Consider the following 25,386-nt stretch of genomic DNA (forward strand, 5'->3'; position numbering starts at 1 on the left):
AGGCGCACGGCAGCCTATTAGCTGACTTGTGTTAGGTTTTACTGTCTATAAGGCATGTAGGATAAAGGGTTAAAGTCCTAATTGCTCTCTGGTTATGAAGCTCTCATGCTGATGTTGACCTATTTAAAAGCCAACCAAAAAAGCACATAGGACTTGCAATTACTGAGCTTACCAGGGAGAGCCGTGTACTGCTTCAAAAACAATCCCGTGGACATCAACAATCCAAAAGGTAACAATTAAAAAAAATATATATATATTTATATAAATGAGCTACCAAGTAACATAATCCCCTAAACCTTTACCAACAAATTCGTGTGAAGGCAAGGAAATCAGAAAAGAGCTATTTGCTCAGCTCAAGCACCCGGCTAAAGCCTTGTCTCCACTGCTCTTACACAGAACTGGACGTCTGCATGATTCAAACCACTCCGGCACAATACCCGTCTGTTTAGAGACACTCCCCGAGATCAGAAAGCTGAATTCAATACTTAGCCACTCGCAAAGTCCCAGCAGAGAGCTTGGCCTCTAACGCAGTGAGCTTTCTGCTCAGCGTTGCTATTCGGAACCCCAGCCCCGCTGGGCCGGACCCCAACGTCGGCAGCATCGTCTGCACCACCAGTGCCGCAGCACCAGCCTTCCTTCCCCATGCACGCGTTCGTTTTGTAGACACACCACACCCTGCTTCGTGTCCCAACTGCCTATTAGCGAAACATCCTATTACTTGGTCAACAATTTGACAAGTCTAACCAGTTTTATTATTATTGGTTGTTTTATTTTTTTGTTTTCAATCGGAAATTTAGGGTTGTTTATTTAGATGCAAGTTCCACCCAGTTGCAGCTGAACTCGGAGCTTTTTCCGAGCACATCTCTTTTGCCTTCCTTTGAGTTTCTGATCCGCCTTCACGAGGCCCGGTGCAATGCCTCGCTGCTTGAACCTCCCCTGCTTCCCTCCACAGCACCGCGTGTCCAGCAGGCACCTCCGGCAACGCGGCTGCACCCGCTGTGAATTTCACAGGGGTAACGTGCTCCCAACCCTCCTGTAACCACGTCTCTGCTGTTAATGTGTGAAATTCTTCTGTTTTGCTGGAGACAAGATGCTTAACCTGCTACGTTTCATGTCACTGCTAAGCGATTCATAGGTGGGTGCTACGTGGAGGAGCCTGGGCTTTGCAGAAAAGCACTGGCCATTAAGGAGCATGTTTTTAAAAGGGGGGTCAAAGCAGCCTGCAGTGGGGCCAAGGCAGAGGTTTGCAACAATAGACTTTACGTTGAGATCTTGTTCAGTTTTCACTGGAAAACAAACAGCTGCACGAGGACCGAGAAAAGTGGCTGAAAGAAATACGTTCACCTCCACCAAAACAGGAGTGAGACATCTCTCTGGAAACAAACCACTCCTCCCTTTTCTCCATACTCCAGTGTGCAGATAGGAACAGATATGCTGAATGAATGCAAGCTCTGACTGAGTCAAGCCTTACCAATGCATTGCATAATGCAGATTTTTATCCTCAAGTCTCAAGCAGGATAAAAATCACCCACCTTTTTTTGAAAACTGGGATTAAATTACGATGAACAAGTAAGAAAACACAGCAAGATCTAGTTCTATTATTTCTATGACGGGTGCTATTTTCACACTGCAAAGAAGCAAGGAGGGAGACGCGGGCACTTACCGAAAGTAGAAAAAGCTGTCGTTGGCGCAGCGATCGCGCTTCACCATGAAGCCCAGAGCCATGGCTACCCGCTTCCCCGCGACCTGCCGGAGCCCATCCTGAGCAAGCACAGAAGGGATCCTGCGCTCGACCACGACTATCTGATAATGCCATAAAATGACTTTTAGCAAATCAGGAGGGCTCCCACGTGGCAGTAAATCCCAACAGGGCAAAACCCTCCCAGCTGTCTGCAGAGCTTTGCTGCAGTCGCTGAGACCGTATGCAGCCAGTCTCAACAATCTTTGCTCCCTCTCCATACACCGAACCGAGGCGAGATCTCTTGGACCACTTGGAAACACTCTTAAATTCCCAGCCCCAAATGAAAATACTCATTTGGTCTCTCTTTACAATTTTTTTAAAAATTATTATTTTTTTTTTTTTTTTACATTCTATATGTTACTGAGAAAACGTTATGAGAGAAATGTGTGGGTTGGAGAGCTCAAAGAATGCAGTGGGAATCAGGCTAGGAAAGCTGTGGAAGGTGATTTGGTAACACAGTGCCAGAAAGCCTCATAGTCAGCGCCGCTGATAACCCAATGACATACCGTACTGGCCACAGATCTGAAGAGCTTCATTCAAATCTGGCATGGATCACAACCAAGCACAGTTTAAGCATTCCTACGTTGATGTCTTGTGAAGACAAACCACAAGTTTTCAAGTACAACTGACAGAACCTGGAGTGATAAAGGTGGTGTGAACTGCAGAGGCTGTGGATTTACGCAGGACACCTGGATACTGACCACGGTGGGCTCATTTCCACAAGGGGGCCACAGTTTTCTCTCCTCCCCATCCACTAAGTCAGTCACACTAAAGCAAAGTTTAAAACCCAGAAAAACAAAGCAGGCTGGCTGTGGTTCTTCCTGATGAAACAGAAAATCTGATTACAAAAAATTCTGCAACAATCTCCGGCACTGCCTTCTGACAACATTCCTGAATCCTTTCTATTTTAAATCAACTCTGAACAGACAGCATCCCTCCTCTGTCACCATCCGGAATGGCATGCACTGTGACAGTATCCCAAACCAGGATAACCAACCTTCCTTATTCCAGAATTTTATAGGTTTTTATCTATGAACATCTCCCGTTTCTTAATAGGACCCGAACACCACAAAAGCACGAGCGAAACAAACATGACAGCAGCCTCCATTCCTTCCCTTCTAACTTTTAAGGGTTTTAATTTATAAAGCTACATAATACTTTCTTTGAAGCTAGGGCTCTGTATTTGTCAGAGCAAGAAAAGGTAGATGCTATCGGTCAATCTGGCCCTGAAAACCAGTACGGCACCATGACATCACCTAGCACCACCTGCTTAAAATGGGAAAGGGCTGACTCACTGAGGCAGAGGCCAGGAAAGTTTTTCCTGCAACAAACCAAACTCATACAGAAAGCAGAGAGAGCAGAAGGTGAGAAAATGTCAATTCCCACTCAGCTGCTGTACGTTACCTTCTTTCACGCACAAACAGTTGTAACTGACTTGCTCCGTTGGAAAAATCCCAAATAACAGTGTAATTCTGAACAAGAATAATTTTTTTTTAGCCTCTCTCTTCCCTCCAGCCCATCTCCTCCCAATACACTCATCTGTTCCTCATCTCAAGTGCTTCATTCCCACGTAGGTCTTGAGCTGTTTTCCTATTAGTCTAGCCACCAAGTGCATTTTTCAGGCACCCTTAGATAACACAGTGAAACATATGGGAAGGAAGGGAGAAATTACTGGCAAGTTTAACTTCACGGTGGAAATGAATTTCCTTTAAGGCTTTATTCATAAAATTAGAAATACCCTTAGGAAAGTAATAGCTATAACCTTATCTTCCAAGTCGCTGTGTTCAATTGGTGCACTGATTAGATCGCAAATGCAAACAGAACTGTATAAAGCCTTCAATCTTTTCAACAAAAGGTAGCTACAAGGTTGAGTAGTGCTGTTACGCTTTCTTTCCTAGAATAACTTATCAGCAACTCATGACCCGCACCTGCAGCATGACGCTTCACAAACAGAGCTAGAGGTGAGGCTCATGCTTCGCAACAGCTACAGCCAAGTGTGCAAAGATGAGCTCCAAATAAACTTCATCTCAGCTTGCTTTCTACATAGCTTGGCTGCTCTCAAATGATCTCCCTTGCCTGCACGCTGTGCCCTCTGTTCACTTCAGCACATGTAGCTCTGAAAGGCGGAGGCTCGCCTGGACTTGTTATCAAAAAAGATTAGGTCCATTAGCAGCAAGCGATGCTATCAAGTCACAAAACACCCAAACCACTGTCCCATCTCTGGGACTACAGCTGCAAGAGACACTGCTATAAGGCTAGCGTAGGAGGCCAGAGGAGAACTGTGGCAGGATGGAAAGCGCAGCCATCGCCTTGTCCCTGTCCAACATCCTGCACGTCGCTGGCTGTCCTGGGCTCTATCCCCCAAAACCTCTGCACGGACTCTGCCATTGGAACTTCTCAGTTCTCGTGGATCCTCCTTAAGTCCATGCCTAGGAGTCCTGAGAGGGCTGACAGAACCAGCGATGCCTAACGTCACCCACATGTAGTGCATTTTATGCTCTCTGAACGGTCAGAGAAAACCCACATGCCATTCAGGTCTAGCTGACAATTCATGCCCACACAGGTGTGGGCAGAGAGAAGGTGGCTTTGCTGCATATAACATCTTAAACCAAAGTTGTAGGGATTAATTATAGCTAAATGTATTGGCTATCCGAAAATAATAGCATTTCCCTTACACGCCAATGGAAGTGTCATCAGTCTGGGTTTAGCATGAGTACCAAGTTATGAAAAGACAAATACATTATTTATTGCAAAGATATTTCTGCATTACAAAACTTCAAGCAAAGCTGGTTACAAACAACAGTAAAAATAACAGGTACGTTATTACATGGTGGCATTATTTCACATGCTTTTGCTCACTGAGTTGCTTTTTATAGCAAAGTTCCAACTCCCTGAAAATATGCATTTAATTAAAAACAAAAAAAAAAAACCACCACCACCACAGACTTGACTCTAAACAGACGGGGTGGACATTACCATGACTGAAGAGCAACAACATCCACACCATTAGTCACATTCGGTGAGCAGCAGTCTTTTCTGTAACTCATGAAGTTAACAAGACCTCTAACATCTGAAGCCTTGCTATCTCCATGATTTCATGGTGCTGACTTTCAGATGGAGAAGATAGCACCACTGATTGAAGCAGCACAGCATGACAGATGCAGCTAATGAATTCAACTCAGCTAAAGAGAAGGGAAAATGCACTAAACAATGTAAAATCAGAGAAGCCTGTCATGGCCTTAAGTACAGGGCAACTTATTTTCCACTCAATCTAGTTCTCCTGCTGGGCTGCTGTGGAATATAACACACAGCAATGTTTAATGAAGACAATCAAGACACTTTCCAAATAGAAAAAAAAAAAGCATATAAGCTCTTGCTTACCTCACATACAATCCACTCAAGCCTGAATCACTAGGCAAAAGCAAAACAAGCAAGACTATACCAAATGGAGCACTAAGATGGACAGAAGTTACCGAGTTTTCCAGTTTTCTGAAAATCAGACCATCTGTTCCTTGTAGGACTCTGCACTGCAGCACTACATGATCTACAGACAAGGACTTTTAACTGCACCACAAACCTTTGAGCTTTGCCAGTGCTAGCTGAACTGATCTGCTTGCACCAGCACAATCCCTCATATCAGCCACTGCACTGATCTACGGATAAGTATTGCATTTGTCAAGGCAAGTTCTTGTAAAAGCTGATCAAGCCAGTGGCTTTGTATCATGAAATTTAATGTCTGTACCTTATTTGAAACAGATGCAAAAGAAGGCATTTGAGTCCAGATGCCTAAGCAGAACTTTTTATCAGCTGTTAAGAGCAGTAAAAATTTTCAGTGGTGTGCCAGCGACGCATCGTATAGTAAGAAAAACAACTTATAAGATTACAGTCAGCCAAAAACCATCCATCTGCCAGTTTAACAACAAAACTCCTTCCTTACTTTTATTCTGTGAGCACATATGCATGCAGATTTTGTGAAGTGCCTCTAGATAAGTAGAGATTGCTTTGGGAGATGCACCGAACCTTACCTGTCGTCAGCATTGCGGAGAGATGGGAGACGGAAACTTGTGTTCCTGTCCAGCTTGGACTGACTCTTTGTCCTCTTGATGGACCCTTTCAGACGTTTACTGAAGAAGCCCTAAAATGAGAAGTCACAGAAGTGAAATGGGGAAACTGATGTCAGTAATAAATCAATCAATGCACCGCCACCGAGTCCAAACTCAGCAATAATTCCTGCTGACTACAATTATGAGGAATGTGCTGTATTGGGATTCCTCTAGGCACAAAGGCAATACTATATAGTTCCAGTTCATGACAGCTTCATATTGCAGTAATTAGCACTTCTCATGTTACAGGTGCACTTCAGTGAATAACAACTACTATACAAATGGTTAAAAAAATAATCATTTAATAAGGATGGTCTTAGATATCAGTATTAGGTCCCACCTTTCCTTTACATGCCATGTTTCCAATTCATGGTCAGATTAAGACTCGAAGATGTCTTTTTTTATGCACCCACAGTTGCACCTAGGTTCTCCTTTTGCACTTAAATACAGAAAGTCAGTCTTACAAAAATGAGTAATTTCAGTAGCCTTTCTAGCCAAAACTGAGACTCTCAAAATATTTCACACACTAGTGACTTCAGATACTAGTCCTGAAACTGATTTAAAGCAAAGATCAACTCAAAAATTTACCTATGCTCTAAAAATACCAAATCTTCAACTAATCTCTCTTCTGAACTATGGTAGTTCACCGAACAATTGCAGACCAAAGACACGATAGCTGCAGGAAATCTCTGGGGGTCACACAGTCCTCCTGCTCAACGTGGCTGTAATGCCAACACCAAGTCAGCTTCGCTTTGACTTTGTCCAGCTAAGCCTTGAAAACCTCTGGAGATGGAGATTTCACCACTCCTCTGGGCAACTCAATCCAGTGCCACATTACCTTCCGGCGAAAGTTTTGTGTGTGTTCATCCAAACCTCCTGAGCAGCAATTTGCAGCTGCTGCCTCTGCAGAACATCTCAGTGGAGAAAAGTTTGGCTCCATCGCCTTTGTAACTCCCCTTTACATGGCAGTAGGCTGCCTTCTATCACCCTTCAGCCTCTTCTTTCCCAGATAAACCAGACCTCAGCCTCTCCTTGCAGTCATCCCCCTGCAGACATCAGCAGGAACTACAGCTGTTTTACCACCAGTGCGGTACGAGTGCAACTCACTGCTGATACACAACGGTGCGTGCATCTGTACGGGTGGGGAAATCACAGAAGTGTTTCAACACCTGCACGTCTGATTTTCTCCTCCAGCCCTTTAAATTACTTTATGCAATATGCAAAACCAAACTATGTCAAAATATTTCCAGAGCTTGCAGGCATGCATGCACATACATTCTTTGGTATGATCAAAGCAAATATAAATGTTCTTAATCCATAGGATTAAGCAACGTTTTACTGGCTGAATCTCTTCTGCTCCTTCATGGAACAGCTGCGTAGAGCACTGCCATCAGGAGATTTCCCAAATGCATGCGAGTGAAACCACATTTGTTAAGAGTATTACAGGCTGGTTGGTACAATTTGTTCAAAATGAATGTTCTTTTGGTGTGGACTGAACAGGCAGATCTACAGCCCCGCTTTAGGACAGGTGTGGTGACAGCGATAGCCAGCTGGGGCTAGCCCTCTGTCCCACCATCTATGCTCTGCTAGGAGAGAAGTCAAGTACAGCGACTTTCAAGATGTTTGCAAAGCAAGCCCCTCAAGCTGCCTTTGGGACAGGTGACAGATGTTGCCTACAGCTGCCTCCTGTAACACGCAAGTCAGCGAATTGGAGACAACAAGGTCTTCTGTTCTCTCCTACACAGAACGCCGACAAAGCAAGAGTGTTTTATTGGCTCCAGGTGACTCAACCAGACGGAAGCATCCAACCTGTTCGTTTTACAGACTCCTAAGAATTAGGCCATCACAGCAAAACAAGACATTCTCTGTAATCTTTTAGCCTGAAAAATCTCATGTCTTTCACCTCTTGAGGAAGAAAATTAGATTTATCTACTGTATTCAAAGGAAAGAGCTATTACCTTCTTCTCATCAAGGGATGCCAGGTTAATTGTTGGAGGACAAAATCGCTTCCAAACATCAAAACCAGCATTTGGTCAGGTTCATCTATAAGCATCTCCAAACCAATTTCCCAATTCTGCTTTTGTCTTTGTCTCCCCGTACTTTCAGTGCTCCTTTTGAAACGATATCTACCCTTTTCCTTTTAACAGGAACATCCTTCTTCAAAGCCCCTCTACCTTTCTTCCCCCTCTACCTTTTTTCATGTTATTCTTGGTCCCTTTACCTTCAGTTTGTTCCTCTTTCATATAATTCACTTCTGTAGCTAATCCTTCCCAGAACTGCACACCTGGTCTCTCTGTACAGACTTGCAAGTTCCGTGGGTTCTCTCTCTCCAAACACAGTAAGATGGAGCATCTCCTCTCTTCCACTGAGACTTGAAGGCTGATTCATTACTAAAATCTTAATCTGTTCCTGAAGCTGGCGGTAGGATCTTTCCAGCACGTGCAGATCATCCTCTCCCAAATACTTGTGTAGCAAATAACCTGCTGGCTCACACCAGAGCCCACGAAGTGCCTGTCGGTGGGCAGCACAGAGAGATTAGGGTGCCCTGCAGCCTCTGGGATGGTGCCGTGTAGGACAAAGGAAGAAGGAATCTGATTTTTGCATCTGAAGGTAGTGCTACATTTAAGGCTGCCCTTCAGTTTCTGAGGCTTGCCAGCAGGCTCCTCCGAGATGAAAGCTGCTATTTTCTACTGAAACAAAATAAAGGGCAAAAGAAATGACCTTATACCAAGACAGTACCTCCCAAAACCAATCTACATAGTGTGCTGGGGGAAAAGGTACTGTCAAAAAGGAAGATGTGTTTTTAGCTGTGTATGCCACTCAAACTCTACCCACGTTCCCACACTTTTCTTGGTCCTGGTATTGAAAAAGTGCCTTTGAAAAAAACCCTGTAATCAATATATGCTCTTGGGCTTCTCTTGGGGCCACTGCTGGAATTCAAGTAGAGGATGTAAAGCGCTTTCAAAGGCACTTTCGTGTATTCTGACCTCTCAGCACAAAAGGTAACAAACCCAACTACAGGGATTCAGATCTGGTGGACCCTGGCTTCATTCCAGTACCTCTCAGGCTACTCAGATTGCAAATGCGAAATAAAATGTTTTTCTCCCCTTAAGGACAAATAAGACAAAGCCGACCCAATTCAGCAAGGGTGAAAAAGTATTTATATTCAATCAATCCAAAACCCACTCAGAGAGGGACCGTGAAGTCATTTCTGTGAGCATACACAATTTTAAATTGTCATTGCTTAAACATCAGTGAAACATACTCTTGGGTTAATTGAACATCATCTATTCCTTCACAGATTGTTCCTTATCTTTGATTGAATGAGGCTATCCAGGACTGACTATAACAAAAAAGGGTAAGAACACAATAATAAAAAATATTCAAACAAAGACTATGCTTACTGGTGATCCTCAAAACACTTGAAAATATTTGTAATATTTGCTCTCTGCACCTTGCTGGCAGCTCATGCAGGGCCAGCGCTTCCAGATGGACAACCTGGGAGCAGAACAAGAAATTTACATGTGCCAGAACTGAGCCGAGCTTTTTGACTTCCGTTTGCCAACAGAAATCCTTTTAAATGCAGATTGCAGATATAAAAAGTATGCAGAGTTGAAAAAATAAACTTCAGTCTGCAACAAACCATCTAACGAAAAAAACAATTCCTTTTCCTTCTAAATAGAAGGAAACTCTGCCAATACTACTAACTGTAGCTTGCACTGTTAAAAAGACACTAAAAGGCTTTACTTCTTATCTTATTGTCTAGGTATTTCTTTTGAATACTTATTTTAACACAAAATACACTGCTGTTTGGTTCTTATGCCTAAATGCAATGCTGATGTATCTGAGCTTTAAGAATCATCATGAAACATTTTTATAAACAGCTGGAATTTTACTCCTTGAAAAAGCACCCACTGACAAAAAACATGTGAGCTTATTACCCAAACTGCCAGAAATGATGAGATTATCGTAGTAAAAAATACAAAATATGTGGTAGGATAAATTATCTGCGATGTAATTGGGAAAGACCAGTCCCATGTAAATGTGGTATTTTGAAGGGAGTCCAGGGAGAGAGCAACTGTAGGAGAACCATGCCTTAATCCCTCCCGAGACAGACTGGATGGTCCACATCAAACAGGATGCATCTCAGTACAAATCCCTCTCAGCACCATGGGCTTAGGGGAAAAGAGAGACAGAGGGAAAGCAGGAGCAATGCCACATGCTCAATGGGGCACGTGGAGGAGGTTCAGAGTGCACTCATCATCTCAGCCAAAAGCATCAAACCCAAGGCTAAGAAATCCCAATGATACAACATCTAAAAATAACCCAATTCCACTGAGAATTCAATTCATCTCATTTGGAAGTGAAGCAACCCATCACACTCACAGTCAGATGAAAATGGCCACAGGAGAAGTGTGGAAGCAGGATTTTTTAAAATGTATTAATTATTAAATAATTATTATTAAATTATTAATTATTAATTTTTTTATTTTTTATTTATCTACCATACAGAGCTGCACAGGCAAAACATGTAACCCCTGACCCCTACGTATATTGAACTCAGGACTGGTTATTGTTAAGGGCTGCTTTGGCTTTGGGAAATCTGTGCCGAAGACGAAAACTGTCTGTCTGTCCTTAATCTCAGCACAGCACCGCATGAACTCTTCCACAAATTCAAAGACAGCCCAACTACGGACTGCTCAACTCTTCGACTAGCGCTCCCAAAAGACATAATGATTCTTCACTTTGGAGAGAACAGCCCATGCATAATAAATAATGGTTCTCTTTGTTGTTTCAAAAGTCAAAGGTTAATTCACCCATGAACCAATAAAAATATATATAACTACAATATGAATTATCAGTCAATAACATGTAACGTTATTAGCGGAAGTTTCAAAGCAAACCAGAGTGAAATGGGTGACAATAAAGGGTCATTTCATATGTTGTGCTGTGGTTTGCAGCACCGTTACCTATATTGTGCGCTTCTGGAGACAAACACGTTGTTTTTTGCAGGTTTGCAACACGTCTTGAACATTTATGATTCTCGATGAGGAGCACTAATGCATTATTAATAACAGCAGGTGGGCAACTTCATTTACAGAGCAACGAGACTTGTCCTCTCGGAGGGGAAAGACTGGATGGGTTACAAAGATAACACTCAGATGACTATGGACGATGAGAGAACTGCCTCCCAACTGCTGCTCATTATAAGTACATGAAGCACCTTATTTCTTAAGTTGCTCAAACGCAGCTAACAAGAAAAGAAAATGGAGCCAAGTGAAAATTCTCTCAGGTGCCAGTAATGTTGTAAAGCTATGGCAAGGGAGGGGGGAGATAGCCAGATCATAAAATGGAACGATATGACTAGCAGGATATTCCAAGAATGAGGATCAAACGTGGTGAAGTTTACTATCCCCTGTAGAACAAAATAAAAACAAACAAAAAACCAACACTATAAGTAGCAAGGAGGTGGAACAGTTTGCTTATGAGCCCAGTAACACTCATTACTAAAATATTAGCAATGACTACCTTTGAAAAGGCTCCGAGCCACTCATGCAGTAGAAAAGCAGACGAAAACCACTATATATCCACCTCTGTGGCAATATAAAGGACAAGACAGTGACTTGAGATGGTCTAAAATTCCACCATCAACTCATCCCAAAAGCCTGGCACTATGTGACTGAAGAGGTGTTTTGTGCACAGGCAGGGGACAATAAGAAACATCCCCAGCGTACAAACAAAGGATAAAGCACAATCAGAGTGAAGTGGTATTATGGAAATCCGGCATTGCTTTCACATTAATGCACCATTCTTTTCTGATCTTCTCATCTCCTCGTAAGATGAGCAGCAAAACCAGAACAAAACTAAACTCCAAAAGTAAAAACTGATTAAAGGCGGGCAAAGAGGGGGATTTCCAAAAGATATATTCTAAAAGACTGATTATTTATTTTAGACATAAAAGCAAGAAGGGATTAGAGATGTATAAAACAAATAGAATGGGAATTAACTAAGCCCAGCACGCACCTTGTTACATAACAAAACCAAGGGGCAATTTCACATGAGAGGCAGCAAATTTAAATGATTGTCAGGAGACCTTTTCTAATGCTATCTATAAATCAGCCGGTAGAATTCTCTTCCACAAGATATTATACAGACAAATTTTTCAGCGAGATTAAAAAAGGATTACGTGTTTATATAAGGAAGAACAACATATGTAGCTGCATTAGTCAGGTTTAAAAATAACAAGAGTGAGCAATTATCATGCTTCAGGACACAAGCTGATCAACAGCAAGGATCAGGAAGATATTTTTCCCCTGGTGGGACAGCACTGCAGATTTGGCCAGATTACAATTTTGACTTTCCAATGAAAACTATCTACTGCCACAGAAGGGATGCAGCGTAGAACGAACATGTTTAAGAACAGTAGTAAGAAAACCAGAGGAATGGAAATGATACAACGGGGATACATTGATAATATATCTTTTAATAACATGTATCGGAAGACTGCCTGTACTCTGCATGATATGCAGTCAAAAGTACTAAAGGAATCAAATTTCCAAGTCACTGGGTATCATGCTGAAAAATTCAGGAGGAAACAAGAGCTACCAGATAGCTGGGAAGAGCTACAACAGCCTTTCAGATCGCAATTCAGCAAGGCATTTAACATGGTCACGACTGGGAAAAGAACCTGGGAGCTGTTTGCTTAAAGCACTAGCATAAGAAAAGATCACATTTGAAAGCCCATAGCCTGGAATTGGGGAATAAAGGTCAGAAGTCTGTCCAAAACAACGGTGATAAACAATAAATATTATAAGAAAGAAGTCATCTGAGTCTATCAACGTGTTTAATCAAACACTGGTGTTTGTCAACAAATGGGCTGCAGCAGGTGAAGCACGTGGAGAGCAAGCAGTGGCCTTCAGCTTGTCCCAGCAGGATTCAGGCGGCTGCATTTTTGTCCTTCCCTTCCGTCAGGAAGGAGGCAATAATTTCTGTGACCTGGGCTCTTCAGTGCCCTGGCACGCTGCCAGGAAGCAGCCCAACACTTCAGAAAACCTTCTGATAACACAGCGTACATACTAATTAGAAAAACTAATGGAATTGAGCTTTGACAAGGCTAGTAGCACAAACCTGAGAACCGGCTGCAGGAATATCTAAAAAGAGTAATTATGACAAATGATAAGGTGTCAAGGTAGAAGAAACCGTCCAATGGGATGTGGTGGGGATAGAGGCATGACTGCTTCTGTTTAACATCTTTGTTAATGATCTGGAAGAAAAGTTAAACAGCACATTAATTACACTGAGCTATATTAAATTAGGAGGTGAAGCAAGGGCCAGCAAGGACAGAGAAATAACACAAAGGGTTGTGAGCAATTAGAAACTGATAACACACGTTCCCAAACTGGTAACACACGTTCCCGTGAACTTCAGTGCAAGAACTATGTGAGTCAATTGAAGTAAAAAAAAAAAAAAAAAAGCAAGAAAAGTGATAAAAGAGTGAGAATGACTGATTTGCAGAGAAAGTATTAATGAAACTGCACATAACTTGACAAAGTCATGATTTAGAGGTGAGGAACAGAATGAATGAGTTGGTACACGCTGAAGTACCACTGAACCAAGCACAGACTGGAACATGACCAGGTGGTTACAGCTATATACGTTCATAGTTCCCCTACACTAATTGCAAGTGAATTAGATAAAGTCAAGTTTACATCAAAAATGAGAAGAATGTTCCTGCAGTTGAGGTCCACCAGCCGGTGTCACAGACTGGATTTACCCATCATTTGACTCAGCTCTGAACAGTTTGACATAACGAACAAATCTGCTTTGGCAGAAAGATGTTGTGAAGGTTACCAAGCCTATGAATGGCCTTTCTGCCAGAATAAAAACGTGGATGAGAGCTGGGTGAGCATCCTGGAGACAACCAATTTTTCCTTAAGACACAAAACCCACGGAGCAATAACCAACAAACCTAAACCACCGTAACAGCAGATCAAAAAGATTGAAGCAGATTTAAACAAATATGCTATTGTGAGAAAAGATGGAGTGGAAAGTGGAAGGAAAAACGTTAATCTTACAACAGGGAGGACAGCTCTGAGCAGTTTTTTTCATGAAGGATGCCGTGATGCCTCACATTAATGTAAATCAACAGCTCCATCTCCGCATTGGCACTGTCGCAGAATTAAAAATATGTACTTGTAGGCCATCGAGTCACATGGCCAGAAAAGATCAGACTTGTCCTAACCTGGCAGCATGACGGTAGCAGAGCAGCGCTCTGGAGAGGCAACAATCTTGCTGACTGCATAAAAGATGAGGCTGGGCAGCCGTGAGATCTCATCAAGCTTTGACCTTCACTTAGGCTGGCTGCATTGTCTTCTGTTCCATTTAGCAGTACTCTTAAAGAGCAAAGAGGCAGACTGTATTTCTATAGATCCAATTATATTCTCGACTAGAAACAACTCAAGGAAGGCAACCCGTAAGTATCAGTCTTCCCATCACATTCACACAGAGTTCCTATAAAAATCATTTTATTTACTCCAGAGATTATGTTCTGGCTTTCTGTCTCATATGCACTTGTTTTTTTGCCTCTTTCTTGTCCTCCTTTTCTAATAGCCAGCAGACGTGGATGAATGATATATTGTTTGTGGTAACAGTTCACTAAACCCCTATGCCGAAGAAGCAAAATTGGAGAGTCATGCGAGTCTGAAGAGTGGTTTAACCAATACCCCTCCAAGCCTGCCACTTCAGGAGGTCTGAAAATGCCAATAGTCTCCTATTTACCCTGGTCCCTCAGTTCCAACAGCAGAGAACATGGTGTGTTGCCGCAGTGCTACACGGGCCCAACAGTGCATCAGTAGGGAACGGGATGCACTGAGACTGAGGCACTGCCAGGACATAGCGTGTGTGGGAAGGGAAAAGCTGGTTTCTCGCCCACCTATGCGTCATGATGCCTGCTTCTAGCCGATTCCGTCTGTCTTCCTATTTACTCAGGCAAGTAATATTCATTATTAAAAATATGACTTTTCCTATATATGAATCTCTATAAACAGCACACATCTGTCTATATGTGAGAGAGCACGTTTATGCATTTCCCCTTCTCCATTTTCCTACCTTTAGTGCCATTCCACCCCCTGTCAGTATTCCTCACAGATACACTTGGAAACTGTCAAATGACAATTAACACAACTGAACCTAGATGGAGACTAATCACAGATGATATTTGGGGAAATGGGGAAGAAAAGAAAGGACAAGCAACAAGAGCTCTCGTCTCTGCACGTATGGCTTGTACAACGTCAGCATCAGCAGAACCCGCGGTATTCCCCTTGGTGGGACAAAACCAGAACAAGCATGTTCCACATGCTGGTCCACAAGTGGTTAGTCCTGAGAAAGGGTATAACTACTGAAATCACACTTTTCACACAGCAGGGAGCTTAAATCTATCTCTTTTCCTCCAGTGCACATGCAAGAGGTAAGAAGGCAAATTTCCTGAACTTTACACGTCAGCCCCTTAAAATAAATCCTTCACTGACCGCTGCCACTGAAGAGACTACTTAAAAAATGTCTCGTCAAGGAAATGTTCGCTTAAAGGCCATTATGCTGTTATGAATCAAAATTCCAGATGCCAAACAAATGCCAATTAGCAGTATTAAAAAAACAGATGCCTTGTTCTGAGTGAGTATCACTGCCTGGTGTTTGAAGGGAAAAAAATGGCACAGAACATGCTGGAAGCCACTGCCCGACTGAGAAGACAATTTTTAAATAGCTTTTCTAAGAGGCAAACTTAAAAAGCTGTTAAAGCAACTTATTATGGAAGTCTCAGCATAATTTTTCATCAGTATGGAAGAAGGTTAAGCTGTCCCCTGCCTTAAGCTGCTTTCTGTTCGGAAGTTGAAGCAGGGTGTAGAAGAGGTATGGCACAGAGGCAGGTCCACAGAAAGAATAACTGGAACAGCACTTACCCTGCAGCTGCTTTTAGCCCCCCAACTCACAGAGTGGGTGTCAATGTTTGGAAAAACAAAAATGTAACTCCTCTGATTATTCATTGCCATTATGTGTACAATAAGTCCTTGTCAAATAAAGATGACCTCATAAAAAGATTTTTAAAGCCATCATAGGCACCCCTTACATCCTTCACTTGGAGCTCTTCTCAGACCAGTGGTCGGAGACTTCCACAAGGTGTCCAGATCATCCACCTCCTCCTGAGAGCTGGCGAATTCTTAATGTAAAAATCAAAGGAAGAAACATGATTCCTCCTCTCCCTGCCTTATCATCCACTCGTTAGATCTGCACTAATCCACGAAGTTAGGAGGGTATTTTATTTCAGGAGTTTTGGTTTGAGCTCATCTGTATGCTTAAGAGATCTGACTTCAATTGCAGCTTGCTCTTTTAAACAGATCAGAAGTTGGCCTGTTTTAAAAAAGGGTGATCTCAGCCCCCACCTGCACCACAACCTGCTAAGGAGTACCGGCGTATAAATGGACTATTCAGAACAAAACCTCCAGAGCCAGAAGCCTTGTCCCTGTGAGAAAGACAGGAGGGTGCATTATGCTCCTGGGTATACAGGTGGCAGGACAGACAAAGCAGCATAATACCAGCTACACGTGGCACAAATAGCTTCTAGTTTTTTGCTGGTTTATGCCCAAGAAAGGCAGCTATGTACTGCTTCCTGAGCCTCTTTGCCAGAGTCCTAAAAAGCCCAAAAAACTGCCAGGGGAAAAATGAGGACCATTCTGCAAAGTTCTTGTTTTGAAGGGGGAAGGAGCTAAGAAGTACTGCAAAACTATTAGACAAGGATTAGGGAAATGTTAAAACATTACTTAAAGATGGGATCAACAACAACAACAATGTCCAAAAAAAGGGAACAAAGAAAAAAATGAGGTAAAATAAACAGTACAGATAGTAAACAAGCACTGCTGATAAGTAGCTTGCAGTTGTTAGATGCAGGCTACCACCACAACACATGCGTAGATCTACAGGCTAGGACAATTACTTATAGATGAAGACAAAGAAAACAGAGAATTTCTTATAAATGAAGGTGAGAGCAGCTAGGACTTCTGAAGCCTCTCCGAGTTCAGAAATCCTCCTGGCATTATATGGACCATATGGGGTCAGCATAAAAAACTCAGAGCTTGACATAACAGAATATTCTTGTGGTAACTTCACATCTAACTAGACCGAAACCCTTTTTTTCTGCCCAGAAAACAGATCATTGAAGTGATGGAAGACAGGAGCACAGAACAGCCAAGGTAGAAAGGCACCTCTGGAGGCCATCTAGTCAAATCCCCTTCTCAAAGCAGAGCCAAGTAGAGCACGGTGCTTAGGGCCTTGTGTCCAGCTGGGGTTTGAATACATCTTCAAGGATGGAGACTCCACAACCTCTCTAGACAACCTGTTACAGTGTTTAATCACCCTCACACTAAAAGAGGTTTTTTCTTAATTTAAATGGAATTCCTTGCATTTCAGTTTGCACCTATTACCTCTTCTTCAAAGAAGAGAGCCTGGCTCCGTCTTCTTTACTCCCTTCCATCGTGCATTTATACACGTTGCTAAGATTTCCCCCAAAGCTCTCTCTCTCCAAGACTAAGCAATATAGTCTATTTCAACTGCTATTTCAGTTATTTTTCTAACTAGATTAAAATAGTATCAATCGACACTATCATTATTGATAATAATCTATTGATACTAGAAGTTCAAAGTATGATCTGACAAGAAAGCCTCTACAAAAGAAATATTCTTCACAATGAGAACAGCCAAACTTCAGAGCAGGTTGTCCAGCAAGGCTGTGCAACTGCACCCCTGAAGGTTTTCAAAACCTGCCCGGAGAACACCCTCAGCAGCCTGATAGAAGTTGGTCCAGCTTAAAAGAAGGGGGTGGATCAGAGACTTCCAGAGGTCTTTTACGATCTATATTATTCTATGACTCTAAAAAGGAACCAAGGATGGATAGTCAGTATATTCACCCCTGAACGACGGAAGTTAGGAAGCAGCCAGGTTGTGAAATAGCCCTTAGCTCTGTTCCACTTCTCAATTCCATTAAATCCTGAGTTTACAGGTTGTTTTAGACATCATATATTCTATATACACTCTGGACAGCCTTAGCCCTGTTATAATTTAAATAGCTCCTATCAAATCCTTCGCTGTTTCTTTTTAAATTCTTATTTTTTAGAGATGACATAGTATACAACTTAATCAAAAAAACAACTTTTACGTGCATTTGGATCCAAAGTGAGCTAACAAGTGTGCTTAAAATGGATGAATGTTATCTAAAACAAGGAAAGAACATATACACTAAGGTACAGAAATGGTATCCATATCCACACAGAATTTAAGAAGAGACAACGTTCTCTAGATAACTTCCCCCCCCCACCCCCGGCTTTAAATGAGACAGATTTCTAGCCAAAAAAAAAAAAAGAGAGGGGTATGAAACAATATGCAATATTCAAGTACGATATTTTAAACCATGAATAACTATTGTCAAAAGATGATAAAACTGAGCATCTCATTTTAACTTGAAGCATTTGCCCTCAGTCTAATAATAGAAAAGCCTTTGTGTTCTTGGATAAACTGACCAAAGACTGACACGGGCAAGAAAATCCACATTTTAGCCTAAAACATCTGATGCAGACTCACAGCCAGCTGAACTCACAACAAAAGCTGAAGAGATAAAGAGCAATTAACACACCTGCAGAGATTTCACCAGCTTCCGAGTAAACTATAAATACATTTCAATTTTCTATGTAGTTTGTTGACTTGAGGGAAAAATAGCATGCTATCACCAACATAAAGGAAGTTTTTGCCTAGTCAAAAATTGAATACGTAATGCAATCCCTGGCGACGACTTCAAAAGTATTTATATAGGTCGCTGCCCATATTTAAACTGATGTTTCATTATTTGCAACTTCAGATCAATCCAATGAAAATAAGCAAGCTATAGATCTACCAGAAATTTCATCTATAATACATGACAGTTGATACCAATACTTCTTGGTCAACTGGAAATATTAAGTAAATACTCATTTTCTTTCAGAGCCCTGTTGATATTTTCATCTCCTCCTCTTATTCCATGAGAAAAAATTCCTCCTTTGCAGAAAAGGCACACTTACTGGTACTTTGAAAGGAGAAGTGTTTGCAGCATCCATGGAGTTGGTTTTCTCAGATGTGCTGGTCCCGGAGATGCTCCGTCTGCGAGGAGATCTCTCTGCTGGGACCTCTGAGGAAGAAAAGAAAAAGAGGGTGAATGGGTGCAGGGGGGTGGGGAATTTTATGCTGTACAGGACAGACTCCTCAGCAAAGTTTCCAGTGCGTACTAAACTGCTGAATTACACTCACCTTTTTTTTTTTTTTGGTCTTATTTACTCCCTAAATTACAGCAGCATTTCCACTGACAGATTCAAGGTTGCGAATCTGGCTTGACTGGATGCAATAGGCATGAAAAGTGCTGGTAAAGATCAACACCCAAACGTATATCACTGTTTGTGAGATACTATTCAGAGAACTTTAAATTATTCTTTTTTACATAAGCAACGCAGTAATTAACTGATAACTAAAATGAAGCCACAGAGAAATTCAGTTCTAGTCACGGCTGAACACAATTTGACAGAGGTCAAAGTTCAGTCTTTTATGACCACACAACTTGCTCAAACCTTACAACCACCAGAAGACTTGTAACAACCTGGGTAATATGACATATATATCTCTGCAGATTAAAAAAAAAAAAAAAATAGGTCAACTTCTCATTCTGGCAATATGACCTTACTAAGACACGACTTTGGCATCTTAAATCCATGCAGGCTGATCTGATGAGCACAAATATTCATAAAAGATATGCTTCTATCTGATTCTATTGACTTACAAAGTATATACAGTATTTTTTTTAAAAAATCTGGCATACAGACACACGTATACTACACATACATGCTTTTTTATGCCTAGCCAGATACACACACACATGCACATACACACAGACACAGATACCTTTATCGCAACTGCTGCCCATCTCCGGCTCAACTGCCAGCCTTAAAGGAATCCAGCTTCACAAGACATCCTAACACGGGGAGGGAAAAAATCACTTCCTAGCAGAAAGTCTATTGTTATCCTCTGAATCCTAAAGAAAAGGAATAAACGGCGACTCCAGCCAGTGACATTCTGACTCCTGCCGTGTTCCTTTCAAAGACAGATGCAGCTTAAACTTCCATTCCTGGCCTCCTGGCCCTGGGGATCCGTGCTACTTCCACTTAGGAGAAAGCTGGGTCTCTGCTCCCCTCCCTTCCCACAGCTTGCGGAGAGCAAGCGAGCGAGCAAGTGAAAAAGAAACACACAGGACTGCAGCTATTCAATCAATCGCTCCGACTGCACATCCTCATTAGTTACTTTCAGGCTATTAACAGACGCCCAACTGCCGGCTTCCCTCCGTGACAGCAAATTTCACTGTATATCCTGATTCACAGCAGCAAAAAGGGTTTACAGAGATATACAGCCAGCTGGTGCCACGAGAACAGCGCTTTTCTCAAAATAACCGAAGAAAAACCGAGAAAAGCCTTCTTCAGGGATAATATTACTTGTGGTGTCTTTGCATTCTGGATTTTCATGTCACCAGAGTTATAATACGTATCTCCCATGGATGCTTGAAGAAAGACAAAATGGAGCATACTGAACGAGAGGCTAAGAAATCTGGACCCTGCAGTATTAGTGTCTCACGCTGTAGATATTTATCTTTTGAAAAACCAGACCGCTAACGCTCAGCCTCTCGATCTGCTTGTAACCATCGACGGGGAGAGGACTGCAAGCGGGGAGAAGAGCCTCCTAACCTGGGCTCCGGAGCGAAGTGTAAGGCTCACTGCAGCTACCCCTGGGAAATGGGCAGGGCAGACGGCTCGCTGCCGACCGGGAGGATGATGCACGAGCCCCGCTCGCCCCGAACAAGTAAATCACGGGCTGCCAGAGCTCCCGGTAACGGCGACAGAGCGATGCTGCTTTCGGGGAGCCCTCTCCTCCGGCTGACGAGCAGCATCGGGCACTTTCCCGCACAGCTCAGGAGGCATCGCCTGCCCGGTGCTGGAGGGTAAGTCCCTGTCAGGGCACCTTTGGAGAACAAAATGCTTGGAGCGGGGCCAGTGCTAGACCGGGGTTTCTGCGTTAACGGTCAGCCCTGCTCCCTCAGCAGCCTCTGCAGAGGCGGCTGGCTTCATCCGAAAATGTGCTTTCCTACACCGCCACCAGCATCCCCTTTCCCCTAAGAAGAAAAACTTATTTCCTGCAGCTCCTGTAAGCACAGCTCTCCCAAAGAGAGCCGTATTACGTCGGATTTAAATGATGGCTTTTGCTGTTCTCATTTTAAATGTAATGAAAGCAAACGGGAGTGACATATTCACTTGGAACCGGGGAGTAAAGCAAGCACCTTTTATTTTAGATTGAATCGTAATGAGTAACGTAATAGGCTTGGCTTTCTCCACTTCTCACACACAGGAAATCACATCAAAGCTGCTTCAGTAATTTAACACAGTCTGTTAACTTTGCTGAGTCATAAATGAAAACAGGAGCCCGAATTCCCCGCGATTTTCAACAATAGGTGGTCGTTCTGCGAGACAGGGAGATCAGGAGAAGTTTCTGATTAAAGCAAACGGAGCTGAAGTTGCACCGAGGAACGTGCCCGGCTCTCCTCGCCTTCCCTCTTCCCACCACATCTGTCCAGGAACGATTCAGGTTCTCGGCAAATAAACCACTGGGGCTCCATCAGTGAAATGAGTTTCTCCTGTTCTCAGACCACCACAGAAGCATATCGAATGGGGAAGGGAAAATGAAATACTCACGAGGTGCCTGTAACAAACTAAAAATAAAACTACCTTCTCTTCCCCTTCCAAAAAGCAAGGGCAAATAGACAACTTGCTCAGTCCCCAGGAAACTGAAGGCCCTAGATAGAGCAGAATTGTCAAGAGATGTTAACTCAAAATCAGAAACTAACGGCATTCTGCCATGACATCCTTAGAACAGGATTTTTGCTGAGTTGTGTAAAAAAAAAATCTATACTGTCATCGCTGAGCAAAAAATTAGACAGTTCCCTCTCCAGCTCCACAAGCAATGCTAGAGGCTACTCTTGCATAATCTTCACCTGCTGTAAAAATCAATGCACCTCTCATAGGCTCAGTATTAAATTACAATTGCTCTCCGCATTGCTCACTCTCAGGGACCAGGGCTACAAATAAATCACATTGTTTCTATGGAGAAACAGTCTGAAACCCTTCTCATCCCCTCCCAATCTCTGGGGGAGAAAAAAAAAAAAAAAGACAGATCTTCCCCTTTTCAACCTTAAAAAAATCCATCAAAGAAATGAGTTGTAAACATCCCTGTGGGGCAGCTTTAATCTATCCCCTCATATATTGATGATATGCAGTAACATTTATGTAAATAAATATTTATGTAAATACATATTTACACACTACATGGTAACATACACCAATTAGCTGAGGCAATTTCTCCGCCATGGCAGATGCCTCTGAAGTGCCCAGGGATACAAGGAAGGGAGCTCTCCCAACCTCTTCACGTTGCCCCACTCCCTCTCCACTAAAGCACTCGGGCTTGTTTTGTTGGCCAGAAGGTAGCTCTGTGCCGGGGCGGTTCAGGTTGGAAATTAGGAGAAACTTCTCCTCAGAAAGAGCAGTCAGGCATTGGGATGGGTTGCCCAGGGAGGTGGTGGAGTCACCGTCCCGGGGGGTGTTTAAGGAAAGGTTGGACGTGGTGCCTAGGGACATGGTTTAGAGGGTGATATTGGTGGTAGGGTGATGGTTGGACCTGATGATCTTGGAGGGCTTTTCCAACCCTGAAGATTCTGTGATAAGCAGCTGCAGGGACTGCCCTGCTTTGAAGGCAGCTGTCTGGGCTGCAGCATCACTGACCTCCAGTCGGGATGTGGCTCTCGGACTCCTGCATTTCCTACAGCTTAGTGCTCCGGCCACTTGAAATCCAAAACCTCGCTGCTGCGGGAATTTGTATTCTGCTGTGAAGAGCTCTTTCTCAGAATGACAGGAGGAAAGATGAAACAAACTTCCCAGCTTTGCAGGACAGCCCTTGCTACTCTATCTCAATTTTTGTGAATTAGAAATGGATTGGAGAAGGGCAGGAGAAACAATCAGGAACAAAGAAAGACCCTCAGGGGTTAGAGTGAAAAGAATGAAGCTACTGAACTTGTAAATAAGGTCACAGAAACAAAGATTGCAGGGGTCTCCCTGACTCTGCGAAGGGCAAGGCACAGAACGAACGCACAGCCGCAGCAGGACGCCCTGCCACGCGTCTGGACTGCGCTCGTGTCCTCCCAGCACTTGCGAGAGCACCTCCAGGTCTGAGAGCTCCTGCTAACAAAGTCCACAAGGGTGACTTCGAAGCAGTCCCAAGGACCTACCTAGGAATGCAGAAAAGGGGAAAATGCATCTGCAAGTAGAGCTCCCGTCTGTCGTTACTCACAGGGGCTGGTACTGGCCTCTGTCGCAGCAGCCAACAGGCCAGCCCATCCATGCCACGGCAGCAGGTCCAGCATTTCTAAGATAAAGCTCTCGGCCTGGCACTACACCCATGTTCAGCTGTGACTTTCAGCAGTTCACAACAGCACATGGCTTAGCGCTGACCTGCTACGACATCCTCAGTTCTGATGATCACGAAATATTCGGATTTGTGAAAGGCTACCTTGAACAGCCAAAGACAGACAATCAACAACAAATTTGTATTTCTTTCCCAAGACATAGGTAGTGCTGAGCAAAATTCCCATCCTCATACTCATTCTCCAAATAATCTTTCTTTGAAATCTTTGCTTTGTCTTTTCTGGGAAGGGGGCAGGCTGCTGGTGTATATCATCTCCTTGTTAGGACAACAAAAGAAAGATTCAGTAGGATTTCAGAGACTGGGACCTCCATTTTTTTCATCTGTGCACATCCTGATACGACGGTACCTTGGTCTGTGACTAGAGGGGACAGAGAATACGATTCATAAAAAGAATCAATGTATCCTGCCTCTCAAGCCTAGCTTAATTACAAGCAACTGATAAACACAAAACCAATTCAATACTACTAATTACCTACCCAGAGTCAAACAATCCCAAAGACTGCCTCTCAGGTGCAACTGTATTCAAATGTCCCCACTTGACACAAACCAAACCAGCACCCGACCCAAACGTTCACCCCCCTTTTGATAGCTGCCTTGGCACTCCCTGGGAGAACAAGGTTATTGCTGCTGGTTGGAGCATTAGCTCCAAACAATCCTGCAATTAGCCTTTTTATGTAAGCAAGGTCCAATGAGCTACACACACTATGCCTTGTTTTTTTCTAAAGCAAAGTTTGTTGTTGTTGCTTTAAATCTTGTACCATTCTCTCAGCAGTAGTTACCCCAGTGGGCAAACCATCTAATTATTTACCTATCAGCCGCGCCATTTTCTAAATTAATCTGCATGGACAGCTTATTATACATTTCAAATACAGTAATGCCTAGAGGTCTATTACCAGGCTGCAGCCTGGCTGGACTAAGTACTGAATAGACACCATTTCTGCCCCAAAGAGCTTACAGCTTTCTTAATTTGAAACAAAGCACTATTAGAGTGTGATAAGCCTTACAAGGCAGGAGGGAAGAAGTGCATTAAGAAAATAAGGCATGCAAATTAAGTAAGTTATCCTTGATGGGCCTCTGGGTGATTATTTATTTGGAAATTAAACTTATGCTGAAGTAATTATCCTCAGATAAAATAATCAAATCCTAGAGGATGAAAACAAAAGAGTATCTTGAGAAAGGTTGTGAAAAAGCACCTTTGTCGTTTAGGATTTGTAAGAAGGGTCTAAACAAGTGCTTCTCACAATGAGGGCAGACAGAAGAGACACTACTGCAGACGTGGCAATGGATTAGAACGCACTAAACGATTTCAAGGCCATCTTCAGCACTATTTTCTCCTCTGTCAAAAGGCCAATTAGTCTTACAGATTAGCTACAAGAGAAATACACAAAAAACAGCAACACTTGACTTTTTGTGACTTCGTATTTCTTTTACAAACACACTTCAAGAAATAACGGGCTTAAATCTAAGCTTGGAAGAGTTGGAGCACTTACAGGTTTGCCGCTGGAGCTAGCTTTTGAAGATGTTATTCATTAATGTAACCACCAGTTGAGTGGTTTACTACAGCGACAAACACAGTGACATTCAATGTTTCACAATCAGCAACTACAGTGGTTGTTCCTTACTTTACAAAGACAGTACACTAAAACTTTTGGCTTGCAGGGCAGAAAAACTACAAAGCCAAGTACAGATACTGCCTCTCTGCTCTACTACTTTTCTGTTAACTATTTCCATTGTGAGTTGCTGATCACCTACTGCAGTCTGTAAGCAGTGACGGTGCCTGTTCAGTCCCGATGGTTTGGTTTCCTCATGTACCTCTGTCTATCTACATATCGATGCACGTATGCACACACACACACAGCACCTACAGCATATTAACTGAGTGTAACATTATGGCATTCACGACTTCATCAGGACAGAAGAGGTTATTTTTGTCTCATTGTCCCTTTAGGGTTG

At 42.8% G+C, this 25,386-nt stretch overlaps 1 protein-coding gene across 16 annotated transcripts in view; it reads right to left on the bottom strand.

The window, feature by feature from the left end:
• RASAL2 (RAS protein activator like 2) overlaps positions 1-25,386 on the bottom strand; it is a 178,100-nt gene that overhangs the window by 36,111 nt on the left and 116,603 nt on the right. For all 16 annotated transcript variants that reach the window (XM_083845870.1, XM_083845880.1, XM_083845881.1 and 13 more), the window contains 2 exons: positions 18,945-19,051; positions 5,767-5,876 (listed from right to left, as the gene is read on the bottom strand). In XM_083845870.1, the coding sequence (XP_083701996.1) occupies positions 5,767-5,876; positions 18,945-19,051 (217 nt within the window). The remainder of the gene's footprint in view (positions 1-5,766; positions 5,877-18,944; positions 19,052-25,386) is intronic.

This window comes from Anser anser (assembly GCF_964211835.1).
Source record: "Anser anser genome assembly, chromosome: 8".
Taxonomy (NCBI): Eukaryota; Metazoa; Chordata; class Aves; order Anseriformes; family Anatidae; genus Anser; species Anser anser.